The sequence below is a fragment of the Geotrypetes seraphini genome, chromosome 7, assembly GCF_902459505.1.
Source record: "Geotrypetes seraphini chromosome 7, aGeoSer1.1, whole genome shotgun sequence".
Taxonomy (NCBI): Eukaryota; Metazoa; Chordata; class Amphibia; order Gymnophiona; family Dermophiidae; genus Geotrypetes; species Geotrypetes seraphini.
Genome location: NC_047090.1, coordinates 42,828,779 through 42,844,081, shown reverse-complemented (window position 1 = coordinate 42,844,081; position 15,303 = coordinate 42,828,779). Strand labels below are relative to the sequence as shown.

At 41.5% G+C, this 15,303-nt stretch overlaps 1 protein-coding gene across 1 annotated transcript in view; it reads right to left on the bottom strand.

Moving 5' to 3' along the window:
- LOC117363669 (sodium- and chloride-dependent betaine transporter-like) overlaps window positions 1-15,303 on the bottom strand; it is a 108,424-nt gene that overhangs the window by 51,752 nt on the left and 41,369 nt on the right. Inside the window, exons 5-8 of the mRNA XM_033951775.1 lie at window positions 9,096-9,168; window positions 4,814-4,946; window positions 2,188-2,322; window positions 603-706 (exon numbers count right to left, since the gene is read on the bottom strand). Coding sequence (XP_033807666.1) covers window positions 603-706; window positions 2,188-2,322; window positions 4,814-4,946; window positions 9,096-9,168 — 445 coding nt within the window. The remainder of the gene's footprint in view (window positions 1-602; window positions 707-2,187; window positions 2,323-4,813; window positions 4,947-9,095; window positions 9,169-15,303) is intronic.

The following is a 15,303-nucleotide window of genomic DNA, read 5'->3' as shown; positions in this document are numbered from 1 at the left end:
TAATTTTCCTGCTTAGTAGGTTCATTGCATGCCCCTAGTCCTTGTATTTTGGGAAAAAATAAACAAGCATTTCATGTCTACCCATTCCATTCCACTCAGTATTTTATATACCTCTATCATATCTCCCCTATGCTATCTTTTTTTCCATGGTGAAGAGCCCTAGCCACTTTTGCTTTTCCTCATAGGAAAGTCATCCTATCCTCTTTATCATTTTCGTCACCCTTCTCTGTACCTTTTCTAATTCCACTATATCTTCTTTGAGATGCAGTAACCAGAATTGCACACACCTACAGTACTTGTCTTTATGAAACACTAGTATAAGTGGCAGGTGGGGACCCTAAAGCTGGGGCAAATGTCTGCATTAATATATGTCAAGTGCATGAGTGAATTATATAGTACAGTATTTTATAACCTGAGCAGACACTTTCATACTCCATTCATCCTCTCCAATACTCCACCACTGTGCACACTCATCATCGGCAAAGTACATGCCATCATTTCAAAGTGCACAATTTGCACAATCAGTATTTTATAAGAGGTCATTTACATGGATCATACCTATAACATGGATCATACCTTTAAGAGGTCATTGTAGATCATACCTGTAACACCTGTAATGGTACTTGTTATAGCTGCCAAATGCTACATTGATCCCCATGCAAATACTATAGGAATAAAATATCTGGGATCCAGCATCCAACCAGACCTGGAAAAAAAATAGAAAAATATTTCTAAAAATGAATACATGAAGAAATTAGGAAAAAGTTTTGGTCAATCAGGGACTTCCCTAGACTACTCCCTAAGGAAGTCCCTGATTGGCTGAGGTGCTCCAGGCCCCTCCAAAGGGAGGAGCCTGAGGCGCCTCAGTCAATCAGGGCCTTAGGCCTCTCCCCGTGCATCAGATGATGCGCCAAGGCGGGTCCTAAGGCCGCTATTGCAAAAAATAATGCATGGTAAGTGCAATGGCTGTGTGATAATTGTTGGAACAAAAACTGTAAAGAGTGGAGGTGTAAATACGCAAAAATCTAAAACCCTCCCTCACCCCAAGAAGGAAAAATGATTAAGGGAAAGAGATGAGGACTACTAATTGCTCGAACTAGCCAACTGTGTATTAGACTTTAATTTTTAACGGGAGAACCCTCAGTCACACAGCAACCCCTGGCCATTTCCTCCTTGCCTTACCAGCTTTATCAACAAACTTGAATTATCCAGCGCAGTCCAGTTCCTGAGGAAGGGGGTGTACACCCCCGAAACGGAGTCCCGTTGGACGAAGATACTGCCTGCTGACTGCACACACACGGAGAAGCTAAGTTCTTCCAGTTGTGTTTTTTTGCTTGGTTAGATTTGGACACTAATTTTCCTTTTGGCCCCCAGATTAGGGGAAAGAGATGAATTCTATCTTTATTTATATTTGATGTGTGTTTTTTCATATATTGTTTTTCACACATAGCACTTTTTGTTGTGCACATTAGTTATTCACACGGAGAGAGCCCGGGGATGTTTCGCAGTTAACACCTTTTGAGTGTAAACCCGCGGCAGCTTGTCCCTGGATGTTCCAGGGGTTGCTGTGTGACTGAGGGTTCTCCCGTTAAAAATTAAAGTCTAATACACAGTTGGCTAGTTCGAGCAATTAGTAGTCCTCATCTCTTTCCCTTAATCATTTTTCCTTCTTGGGGTGAGGGAGGGTTTTAGATTTTTGATAATTGTTGTAGGCATGCTGAGCATGTCCTTTCCAGTTACCACACTGAAATTCTTTACCCATGCATTAAGATTGCAATTAGTGTGGATGCACTTAACTTCTCCTCTTGAGGAAGCATTAAGTGCACCTAAACTAACTGCACAAGTGACATTCACCCATAACTTACCTATTTTCTACCCCCCTAACACAACATGCAATTAACATATAAATTAGCACATGCTGTCATGCCACTGTGGTAATGCTGTAGTCCACGCTTATGTGTTAACTGGGTAACTCACTTTAGTGGAAGGGCCCCTTGATATGTTTTAGTATCTTTAATGCTAAAATGGAAGATGTAGGACAATGGATATCAGAGTAGAAAAAGAAACCTAGCAAATGGCCCAAAGTATCCCTTCAGAAACTGGGTCATTTGCGATCTATGGCATAGTTACTTGATTAATGCATTTCACTTTATCAATATTCTTGCATTTGTCAGTTACTGAGCCTACCTCTGGGTCTTTGAGCCTTGAGATATCAGGTTTCAGGTAGAACATAATTCCTTCATAGGCCCCAGGCAATGTGACTCCTCTGACCAGTAGGATAACAAGCATCACATAAGGGAAAGTGGCCGTGAAATAGACAACCTACAGCCAGAAGAAACTCTTTCAGAAGTTGAAAATCTCACATTGTGGAACATCATCTCGGAGATCATATTCATGCATCTTTCTGACTTCACATGCTATTTTCTTTAAGCTAGTTCCCACATTTTGTATCTAGCTCCTGTTACTCCATCTTATCTGTCTATCTGTTCCACCTCCGTTTTCAGGATTTCCCCAATGACTATGCATTGAAAGCAGTGTATGCAAATAGATCTCATGCTTATTCATTGGGGAGATCCTAAAAACCCAACTGGAATACGGCTCTCGAGGACCGGAGTTCCCTACCCCTGAACTACTGAGCTAGCAGACATATGGATTTTAAGAGGAAATGGGATATTCACGTGGGATCTCTAGGGGAGTGAACTCTGGGGGGCGGATAATTGGAATGGGCAGACTTGGTGGGCTATAGCCCTTTTCTGCCGTCATTTTCTATGTTTCTATACTCAAATGATAAATAGGAGTCAAAAAAGACATGCAGTATATGCAAATAGATCTCATGCATATTCATTGGGGAAATCCTGAAAACCCGACTGAAATACGGCTCTCGAGGACCGGAGTTCCCTACCCCTGCAGTAGTTTATGGCCTTGGTCCTCTTTGTCCTTTCTATCTTTCATTCCTTCTAGGCCCCGATATCTTGTTCTCTGCCGTACCTCTGCACTTCTGCAAAATTCCAGTTCCTCTTCTACTGCTAACCTGCGGGATTTAACCATCCTCTCTTTTTTTTTCTTATACTGTAAATATTTATGCTCCCAAACCACCCTTATCCAAGATTTTATTGAGACCAATCCCCCTTCCCTCTTGGGAGCGGTAAGGAAGCATTCCTCTCCCAATGCCTCCCCACAAACTATATGGTTTCCTTGCTTATCATGCCTCCAAAAATGGAGAGGTGTAGCTTTGTATGCACTTACCTTACTTCTCTTAACTGAATTTAGCCCAAATCCTCTCTCCTTCTTTCTAATTCTACTCTCCCCTTCTATTTTATTTTCACCCTGCCAATGGCACTGCCTTTCTTGATTCCTTAACTCAGACTCTGTCTGACACTGTGGCTCTCTTCACAAACGTTCTCATATTTGAAGACTTCAGTTTTCACCTTGATAATCCCACTAGGCCTCAGGATAGAGACTTTCTTTCATTACTTGAAGATCTTGAACTTTACCAACATATTCATTTCCCGACCCATATAGTGGGTCACATTCTCAATCTTGTCCTTTACTGTAATTCCGACAACCTCTCCTTATCTAATTTCTCTTCCTTACCTGCTTCATCGTCTGGCTACTCTTTTATTCTCTCAGTATCCCAACTCCTTCTTCCTCACTCTAACTTCTCAGTTGTTCCATGACAGTTGCCATTCTGATCCCTCTGTTGTCCCATTACTTTTTTCCCTCTTTCCTGCTAATTTCATATCTCTGCCTTTAAATGATCACCTATTGGAAGAACTTGGGAAACTTTAGCTCTGCTTTTGGTTCAAAAAGAAGACACACAATGTAAGGCATAGGTTTTTGGGTACGTTTTTGTTTTTATTTTTTTGTTGTTCTACTGGCACGTACCTCCACATCATTGACATATTTGTAGGGAGAACCATTAAGTACTGGAAACCAAAGATGTTCGCAAAAAGTCACCAAAAAAGAGCTCTGAGTACAGGATGTTGACATCACCCTCAGCATGATTACAGATCAGACAGCCAGGGAGTTTATGTGAGAACAGCAAATGCTTGCCACACTCTGAACGGTGTGATTTGGTATGATGTGATGACTCTGAAAGCTTCCAGCAAGGCTCAGTCTCCAGCGCTACAAAGGAAATTGCACAGCTGTCTCAAGATCTCCCTTACAGAACAAGGAGACAGAGATTTTACCTAGTTATTCAGAATGGTAAAAGTGCCACTGAATATATCTGGGCAATATTCAAATAAGTTAATTTAGATGACTAACTCCGAAAAGAGCAGCCTAGTAGTTAGAGCAATGTGTTAACAACCAAGGAAGCCAAAGTTTTGTTGAAGAATTCCTGGAATTTACAGGTGTGATAGGTGTCACAGATGATATGAAAACTGGGTTGTTGGACTAGACTTTGTGAATGAATCAAACAATCCCATTCCTTGTGATTTTGGGCTTGTCATTTAACTCTCCATTGCTTCAGGCACAAAATTAGATTATAAGCCATCTGAAGACAAGGAAACGCCAATAATAGTAGAACCTGAATTAATCACTATGATGATGGCAGCTAAACACAGATGAATAAATAAAGACTTTGAAAACTGGACCCATGGTGACCTGAAAAGGAAACTAAAGGAAGGGATTTAAGAAAGCCACTGCTTATCCTAGGAAATAAGCAAAAAGAATGAATCTACTGTTTTGGATCCTTCTGGGTACTTGTGATCTGGATTGTCTACTGCTGAAGACAGAATGCTGGGTCTAATAGACTTTAATGTCTGATCTAATATGACCTATGCTTTTATTAGTTTAAATGAATCTTACTCACCTTGCCTGTTGAACTGACTCCTTTCCAGACACAAAAGTAGCACATAATCCAGGCCAGCAGGAGACACAGAGCCAGTTCCCATCTCACAGTACCCAGATTGTGAATGCCATCTGTGATTTTCAGGATCCGACGTCTATCAATTGTAAGGAAAATATTAATTCTTTACAGTTGGAACATCATAGTAAATTTAAGGAAATTTGGGGCCCGTTAACAAAATATTGTATGATATGAATATGAACTAATATCATTATTATTACTACTATTATTTCCCTTTGTTTCATGAATGAACATTATACATATCCAGGTTGGGGGGGGTTTGGGTGGGAAGGGGGGATAAAACAGTTTTATATTTTATTGTTGGAATAGAGTGCAATATGGTACGTTACTTGAATAAATCACAAGAAATTGCACCCTCCAAAATACAGGACAAAAAAGTCACCTTTCTTTACAAAAAGGGAGAAAAGACCTCAGTGTCTAATAGGGGCTCTTTAAGCTTCCCATATAGACAGGCTAGTTTTACTTGAATATTCATGTGTTTGCAATTTGTATTTGATATAAAAAATGAATAAAGAAGTAAAAAAAATATATATATTTAAGCCGATAGCATATTTGTAGAAATACTGCAAAGTTCAATTAATACATAGAATACAAAACATTCCTTGCTTGCTTTCTCAAAATTTCAAAGATTCTAGGTTATTATTTCCTAAGGAAAGCACTATTTGAGCAGTTAATCATGCCTGAAGAGTTTTTACAAATGAAGATGCCTAGATGAAGGATAATTGAAGGAAATTTTATTTAAGTCCAGCTCTTAATTTCTGGGAAATGTTCTTGAGCACAGTTTCGCCATTTCTTCTCAGATTCCAAAGCCAGAGTGGCAGGAGTATTGTGTTCTAGCCTCTCCCTTCCAGGCCGTCTGCAGGGGAGAGAGGAGGGAGTGAACCTGGAGCTGAGCAGAGAATAGCTACTCTGATCCCTAATCAAGTCCCCCTTTTCCAGTTGCTCCTGTTCTTGTCCTACCTCCTTTACAGACTCCATGGTTGTATTTCCTTCTTGTCTACTAATTAAGACCTACATAAGCCTCAGTATATGTTTTGGGTGTCATTACAGACTTTTACTGAAGCTTAAAAAATTAATTAAACCAAAATTGTGCTGATAGTTGTGTTATCTAAATTTTGAACCCATTTCTCTGCTTCCCATAGTAGTTTTGTCTATCCTGTTACCTTGTGCCCTAAGGAATGAATGTGCGACATAATGAGGATAATTTTATAAACCATTTTCTCATGTAAATGCGCTTTTACAAAAATACAAGTGATGCAAAGGCAGTTCTATAACTGAGCGCTTGCACTTATGTGCTCTTTGTGCATGTAAGTGCACAGAAAAGTGTCAATCCAGGTACTAGTGACCTGGATTGGCCACCATGAGAACGGGCTACTGGGCTTGATGGACCATTGGTCTGACTCAGTAAGGCTATTCTTATGGTCTTACGTGAGCCAAGTATAGGACAATTAAGCCATTGTACCATCACTGATGAGGTTGACTCTGAGGCACTGTGGACTGAGGCATTATGACATCACAATCTCAGCTCTGGAATGTTGCTCTCATTGGGGTTCTGGAATCTTACTATTCTTTGAGATGCTGGAATGTTGCTACTGTTTGGGTTTTGGCCAGGTACTAGGGACCTGGATTGGCCACCGTGAGAACGGGCTACTGGGCTTGATGGACCACTGGTCTGACTCAGTAAGGCTATTCTTATGGTCTTACGTGAGCCAAGTATAGGACGATTATCAGAAAACATGGCGGCAGGGAACACAAAACCCTAAGTGCACATGCGCGCTTAGGGTTTTATTATATAGGATTAAGCCATTGTAACATCACTGATGAGGTTGGCTCTGAGGCACTGTGGACTGAGGCATTATGACATCACAATCTCAGCTCTGGAATGTTGCTCTCATTGGGGTTGTTGCTATTCTTTGAGATGCTGGAATGTTGCTACACCTTGGGTTTTGGCCAGGTACTAGAGACCTGGTTTGGCCACCGTGAGAATGGGCTACTGGGCTTGATGGACCATTGGTCTGACCCAGTAAGGCTATTCTTATGTTCTTATGTTCAATTACATGCTTAAGTGCATTATGCACTTTTCGATAAGGGTGCATGTAAATACTATAGTGCATAGCTGCAAGGGCTGCACACATAGATGATGAATTGGCAGGGCATGGACAGGGCTGCCGCTTATGTGCAGAACTTATAGAACGCTTTAACTTACACACATACCCCCCAATATTCAGCAGGACATAGCTGGCTGGCAACGGCTCCTGGCCAGCCAGAGGCTTAGTGAGGGTAGGAAGCACCGGCACCCCCACATCCTCCTCTCTGCCTCACTGCTCCTTCCCCGTCCCCACCCCTGCCCCTCACACCATACTCGCGCCCTCCTTTCCCCTGTACCTCTTTTAAATCTTTGCCCACATGAGAAGCTTCTGCCTGCTGCTCGCGCTGGCATTGGCTTTCCCTCTGACGCCACTTCCTGGCCCCACAACCCAGGCTGGCACAAGCAACAGGCTGGAAAAGTTGCTTGCGCTGGTGAAGCTTTAAAGAGGTGAGGGAGGGAGGGAGGGCGCGAGCATGGTGTGAGGGGGTGGAGAACTGCCAGCACCCTCCCCCCGCTCCCCTTTACTATCCGGAAATATCTCCCACTGAATATCAGGCTCGCCAGCTAGCCTAGTGACATAGCCAGTCATCATCAATTTTCATCAGCTGGCCTTCTAAGACACACGACCAGATAGAGCCGCCTACAAAGCAGGTCAATCTTTAGTCGTTTTGCCTTAGCCAGCCAGCGAATGAAAATCAACTTAGTCGGCTAAGTGTGAGCTGCTAAACTTTGCCCTGGATGTTCAATGCCAGGACCAGATAGGACCCCAGCATTGAATATCCAGGAGTGCAGTGGCCTGCAGGAAGTAGCTGGATTGCCTCCCATGGGCTGAATATATGGGGCCCATTAAATACTGCGTTTAGGCACACCCACTTATGGCTTTCATTGACCTGGCATAAATGGGTGTGTCTCCATTTAGGCGTGCCACTATCAGATTACGCTAGTATCCTATAAAGGAATTAAGGTGCCCGGATACTGTTATAGAACAGGCAGTCCTTATGCAGAACTGGTATGCCTATAAGCATGCACCTACTTTTAGAATTTCTCCCTTATTTTATAAAATATACTCAATTTATTTATTAGTGTTTATTAACCATCTTTATGAGAGTGTGTATACTTTACGTGCTATTACCGTGTTTCCCTGAAAATAACAACCTGACAGTCATTGCTACAACCCGTACAAAAAACCCTGAGGAAGCCGTTTCACGGCGGCGAAACGGGTTCCCGTTGGAACACACATTACGGGACTGCAGCAGTGATAGATTGTATTAACCATCTTTATGAGATTGTATTTTTATTTTACGTGCTATTACCATGTTTCCCTGAAAATAAGACCTACTCCAAAAATAAGCCCTAGTCCCGGGATTCACTGGCAACTCTTCAACCAAGCCCCCCACTGCCGCTGCACCCTCCCCCGCAGCTAAACCCCTGCTAACCCTCCATCCTTCCTCTCTGCTGACCACGAGCGAGCCCTACCTTCAGCCAAAGCAGCATCGGTCTGGCAGCACTCTAAACGGGCTGCTTGTCCTTGTCCGTCAGGAATTTTATGCTGCCGCATTACTGATGACAGAGGGAGGGAGGGTAGGAAAGATGCTGCACACTTGGGGGAGAGAAAGGAAAGAGGAAGAATTGGGGTGAAGGAGAGGTAGGGAGAGATGGTCATGTGCATACCCTTTTTTAGGGCCCCAAATGAATATAAGACACTCTTATTTTTGGGGAAACACGGTATTTACACCTGCTTCAGAGCACTTGTAAAAGTCCAACCCTTCAAGCTAGGCATTATTTCTGCATGATTTGTGCTAGTATTTTATAAAGACATCCATGAATCTATATAAAATAGTGTCAAAATAGACATTGTCATGTCCAATTAACTTAGGTGCTCTCTTATAAAATTATCCTCCATGAAGGCCTATACACATGTACCAGCTGGTCAATATTCAGATACGGAGATGGTGCGGTATATAAACTTAAGGTTTAGATTAGATTAGATTAGACTCACAGATATCTAAAAATTAATTCTCTGCATCCATTCAATATGTGTTTAATGTGCATCTGTATTAGACAGTTGCATATGCCCTTTTCTGATTCAGATCAGAGAAATTATACTAGACAAGAATTTGAAGTCAGCAAACTTACTCCCAGAACTCAGTGACAGGTGATGTGCCGTTCATTACATTCGTCCAGTTTCTTGTAAAATCCATACAGTGCTCTGTGGGAAAGAAAAACAGGAATTCTTTTTTTTTTTTTTTCCATAATCTTTATTCATTTTAAAACTTTCATTAAGTGCAAAAAATATACAATCATATACAATTAACATCACTTACTAATCCATCAGAGATTAAACAACATCAATTACCCTCCCTTCTTTATAACCATCATATAACATTAGAATAACCTCTCCCTTCCCCCCCACCCTGGACTTTAATATATAAAAAAGGGGAAAATATAATTATTAATTATTCAATCAACACAATATTTTGTTAATGGCTCCCAAACATCATTAAATTTTTTAAAGCTTCCTTGCTGAATAGCTATTACTCTTTCCATTTTAAAAATGTGGCACAATGAATTCCACCAAAAACTATAACTTAATCGATCATAGTTTTTCCAATTATTCGTGATATATTGAATTGCAACTCCTATCACTATGAGTAAAAGTTTATTATTATTAGAGGAAATTTGACTCTTAGCCCTCATTGCTGTTCCAAATAATATCGTATCATATGATAACGCTACTGGGTTTTCAAGTACAGTAAATTATTTATTTGACCCCATATGGATTTCCAAAACAGGAATTCTGTATCAGTGAGAACTATATACATGAGATTTTCTCCCTATTCAGGAGAAATAGCAAGAGTCACATGAAAATAGCACATTATCGAATCACATTTATGAAGGAAAGCCTCATCTTAAGAATGCAGGCCATAAGCATCTTGCCACGGGCAGTATTATTTTAGACTAGGTCATTGGCGGCTCTTGGAAATTATCCAGGCACTGCTGATATTCAGTGCAGTATCTGGATAGCTATCCAGGCAAATTAGGACAACTTTGTAGGTATGTGGACCTGCTAGCCCAGATAGCTATCTGGACAACCAATACTGAATATTAGTGGTGCCCAGGAAACTTCTGCTCTGCATCTGAACTGTTCTGACACTAATTGGATAGGGCACCGTTTATCACGCCTAGCGGCACCTAACTCTAATTTGACGCGTCTAGATATCTCTAACTTAGGTACTGATATATTAGGCTAGGATTTTGCTGGCATATTCCATATGGCAATCCACACCCAAACTCCACCTATAACCACGCCCACTTTCAGGTAGGGGGCCTTTTCAGGTAGCCTACCTGAAAATGAATCTTTTTTAAATTGGCTTTTAATGGCACTGTTCTATTAACATCCAACTGCTGAGAGTAAACACATATAATACAGCCAAATTGCAGATGTAAAACTTACATTCTTCAGCCCAGCTTTTTCATTGGTTATTAATGAAAGCGTTCTATTTAAAAAGAAGTGCCATCCTGTTTCAATTAAGAAGCAGGTAGACAGTTTCGCAAAGTTTTTCCCATTTAAAAATGTTGAGTTTTTTTTTTAAATTAATCTTTATTGGTTTTCAAACTTTGACAGTGCCATACAATTAATTTAGATATAAACACTACAAAGAAGGCACTTTAAATACACAATTAATACATAAAAACAATCATTTCCCCCCCTCCTTATAGCTTATTATATTAATTATTCTTTATTCATTTTTAAAGCTCCCACTAAGTGTAACATATAATACAATCATTTATATTTAAATCACACTTAACATATCATCAAATTTTAAACTATATCGAATAATCCCTCTCCCTTGTATCCTATATTTATTCATAATTAAAAGAAACCAAAGAAAAAAAAATAATCCCATCCCCCACCCCACCCTGGACGTATATGAACCAAAGGGAAAAAAAATAATGTTTATGCTATACAGTACTTTCAATCTTTGCAATATTTTGGTTTAAAAATGTTTTTATAATATGGCTTCTTTTTTAGGCAACGCTTTCACTTTGAAAAGAAAATCAGCAGATGGCTGTTGTTAGTGTCATGTTACAGAATCGAGCACAGAGAAAGCAGTGCTGCCCCTGAGGAAACAGCGCTGCGAAACAGTTAAGCTGCCTTCGCACATGCATACAGTAAATAAATATGGAAAAATTTCAGACGGTACATGAAGGATCAATGATGAATACACTACCCCATTAAGGATATGAAAATACCTAATTAGTGTACCGAGTATATGAGGTCCATTGTACTTGTTCAAACATATAAATAGCATATGAGGCCTGTATTATATGCGTTTACTCTCAGCAGTTGGACTTTAGAGTTTGTTTATGTAAACAGTTCTTCTCTTATTTGTTTTATGGTTCAATTAACAGCACCAATTGATCCAATTAAAAAATTAAGTTAGGCATCTAATTCAGTAGGCACCCCTGATCTAGGCACCTACCAGGGGGTACCATTTAAGGAATATGGACCATAGTGCTTTGGTAGTCACACATGATACACAATGGCACTACCTACTTCAGTGTCACTGAAAATCATGTAGGGAGCTGATTAGTTACAGTCATATATTCTTAAGTATAAATACAATATAGAGCAACTTTTTAAGACAAAACAAATATCTTAAATAAATAAATTTGAACTGCCTTCTTATAGCAGTCAAAGATAGACATAAGATAAGGATTGCAGTACTGGGCAGACCGAAGGGCCATCAAGCCCAGTATCCTGTTTCCAACATTGGCCAATCCAGATTCCAAGCAGTGGTATAGAGTAGTGGTTCCCAATCCTTTCCTGGAGGACCACCAGGCCAATCGAGTTTTCAGGATAGCCCTATTGAATATGCATGGAGCAGATTTTCATGCCTGTCAGTTCCATTATATGCAAATATCTCTCATGCATATTCATTAGAGCTAGCCTGAAAACCCGATTGGCCTGGTGGTCCTCCAGGACAGGGTTGAGAACCACCAGTATAGAGGGATGAGTAGCACCCGGAGCGATGGTGCCCCTCTTCCACCCTCTTCCCCGCCCTCCCCACCATGTGCGCGGGTGCCCCTTCCCTGTACCTTTTTATCTTCGGCGCATAGAGCTACAAAGTTGCTGCTCGCGTCAGCTTCAGTGCTGTCTGATGTCACTTCCTAGGCCTGTGGTTGCTCACACCGAAAATAAGAAGGTACGGAAGGGAAGGGGCATGCGCATCAGGGGGGCAGAAAGCAGGAGATGCCAGTCCGAGGAAGACCACGCCAGGGGAGGACCGCACCCTCCTTACTACGCCACTGGTCCCAAGTACCTAGCTAGATCCCAAGTAGTAAAACAGATTTTATGCTGCTTATCCTAGGAATAAGCAATGGATTTCCCCAAGCCATCTCAATAATGGCCTATTAACTTCTCTTAGGAAATTATCCAAGCCTTTTTTAAACCTTGCCAAACTAAGTGATCACACCACATTCTTTGGCAGCAAACTCCAGAGTTTAATTACATATTGTGTGAAGAAATACTTGTATTTTCTCCGGTTTGTTTTAAATCTACTACTAAGTACCTTCATTGCATGCCCCCTAGTCCGAGTATTTTTGGAAAGAGTGAACAAGTGATTCACATCTACCCTTTTCACTCCACTGAATATTTTATAGACCTCTATCATATTACCCCTGAGCTGTCTCCTCTTCTCTCTATAGCGAGTGATGACCAAAAAGAGGGAGCTGTATAATGAAAAGAGGATTGAAATTTTTTCTGAAGTCACACATTCCTAAAACTTGGGTACCAGTCGAGGAGGGCCTTGAGGTCAGAAGGTACTATGAGGCTGACCTCTATGAAGGAGAATACTGTTCGGTATGTTAAATCTAGAATAGCAATGATGTCCGTGGCGGGAGTAAAACTGTGGAATTACCTCCCTGGCATCCTGAGGACCTGTTGTGACCAGTTAAAGTTCAGGAAAATGTTAAAGATGGAACTATATGTTGAGGCCTTCCTCTGAACTTTGTAGAGTTGGTTATTATACCTTTAATTGTGATCATTGTGATCTGACTTAGGGAAGATTGATTTTCACTTCCTCTAGTTTTGGAGATAACTTTGAGGGGGCTATGTTAGTCTATGTAACTGAACATATTGATCATGTATGCTGTCTTGAACTATTATGAATGTTTTATGGCTAACCGCTTAGGTATAGGCGGTCTAGAATTTTTAGAAATAAATAAATAAATATTAAGTTCCAATGGCAGATAAAATGTAATCTAATAACAATTGGCCTGCTGATCTGCTCTGTTTATATCAAACTTAAACCACATAATGTCCTAAAAGGCAAACATGCCAGCTTAAACAAAACATGGGCTTTTATTGGTAGCCAGTGCAAAATTATATACTGTAATATGGAGTAACAAGATCAGAAAATCTTAAAGAATAGATTAAATGAACAGCATCCATTTCTAAAGATCTTTAGATATGCTCCAGTACACCACATTACAGTAATCACATTTATTTAGGGCTCCTTTTACAAAGGTGCGTTGGTGGTTTAATGCCCGTAATACCGCGTGCTAAACCGCTGGCCGTGCTAGCCGCTTACCGCCTCCTCTTGAGCAGGTGGTAGTTTTTAGGCCAGCGCGGGGGGTAACGCATGATTAAAAGTCACGCGCGTTAACCCCGCTAGCGTGGCTTGATAAAAGGAGCCCTTCATATAAATGACTGTACAACCAATCTAAACTGACCAATTTGTATATACTTACGAACTCTTCTTAAGAACATAAGAAGTTGCCTCCGCTGAGTCAGACCAGAGGTCCAACCTGCCCAGCGGTCTGCTCCCGTGGCAGCCCCTCAGGCCATAATTGCCTGAACAGTGTCCCTGACTAATTTTGTAACTGCCTCTAATCCTATCCCTATTTCCTACCTCTACTCCTATCTGTACCTACCTCTACTCCTATCTGTACCCCTCAATCCCTTTGTCCTCCAGGTACCTGTCCAGACCTTCTTTGAAGCCCTGTAGCGTGCTTCTGCTTATCACATCCTCCGGTAGCGCGTTCCATGTATCCACCACCCTCTGGGTGAAAAAGAACTTCCTGGCGTTTGTTCTAAACCTTTCTCCTTTCAATTTCTCTGAGTGTCCCCTTGTACTTGTGGTTCCCCATAATTTGAAAAATCTGTCCCTGTCTACTCTTTCTATGCCCTTCATGATCTTGAAGGTTTCTATCATGTCTCCTCTAAGCCTCCGCTTTTCCAGGGAGAAAAGCCCCAGCTTCTTCAGTCTGTCAGTATATGAGAGGTCTTCCATACCCTTTATTAGCTTAGTTGCTCTTCTCTGGACTCTCTCAAGTACCGCCATGTCCTTCTTGAGGTACGGCGACCAGTACTGAACACAGTACTCCAGGTGCGGGCGCACCATTGCACGATACAGTGGCAGGATGACTTCCTTCGTCCTGGTCGTGATACCCTTCTTAATGATACCCAACATTCTGTTTGCCTTCCTTGAGGCTGTGGCGCACTGCGCCGACGCCTTCAATGATGTGTCTACCATCACTCCCAGGTCTCTTTCAAGGTTACTTACCCCTAGCGGTGATCCCCCCATTTTGTAAGTGAACATCGGGTTCTTTTTCCCTACATGCATGACCTTGCATTTCCCTATGTTGAAGCTCATTTGCCACTTTTTGGCCCATTCTTCCAGCGCTGTCAGATTTTTTTGGAGATTTATGCAGTCTTCCTTGTTTTCAACCCTGCTGTATAGTTTGGTGTCATCCGCAAATTTAATAACCTCACATTTGGTTCCTGCCTCCAGGTTGTTAATAAATATATTGAACAGGAGTGGTCCCAGCACCGACCCCTGCGGAACTCCGCTCGTGACCCATTACCAGTCTGAGTAATGGCCCTTTATTCCAACCCTCTGTTTCCTGTCCGCTAGCCAGTTTTTGATCCATCGGTGGACCTCCCCTTGCACCCCGTGGTTCCATAGCTTCCTTAGCAGTCTTTCATGTGGTACCTTGTCAAAGGCTTTTTGGAAGTCAAGGTAAATGATGTCTATTGATTCCCCTTTATCCACCTGGCTATTTACCCCCTCAAAGAAGTATAATAAGTTAGTGAGGCATGACCTGCCCTTGCAGAAGCCATGCTGGCTCGGCTTTAGCTGCCCAGTGTTTTCCATGTGTTCCCAGACGCTGTCTTTAATCAGCGCTTCCATCATCTTTCCCGGGACCGAGGTCAAGCTCACCGGCCTGTAGTTTCCTGGGTCTCCCCTTGAGCCTTTCTTGAAGATGGGCGTGACATTTGCTATTTTCCAGTCTTCCGGAATCTCTCCAGTTTTTAAGGATAGGTTGCATATTTGTCTAA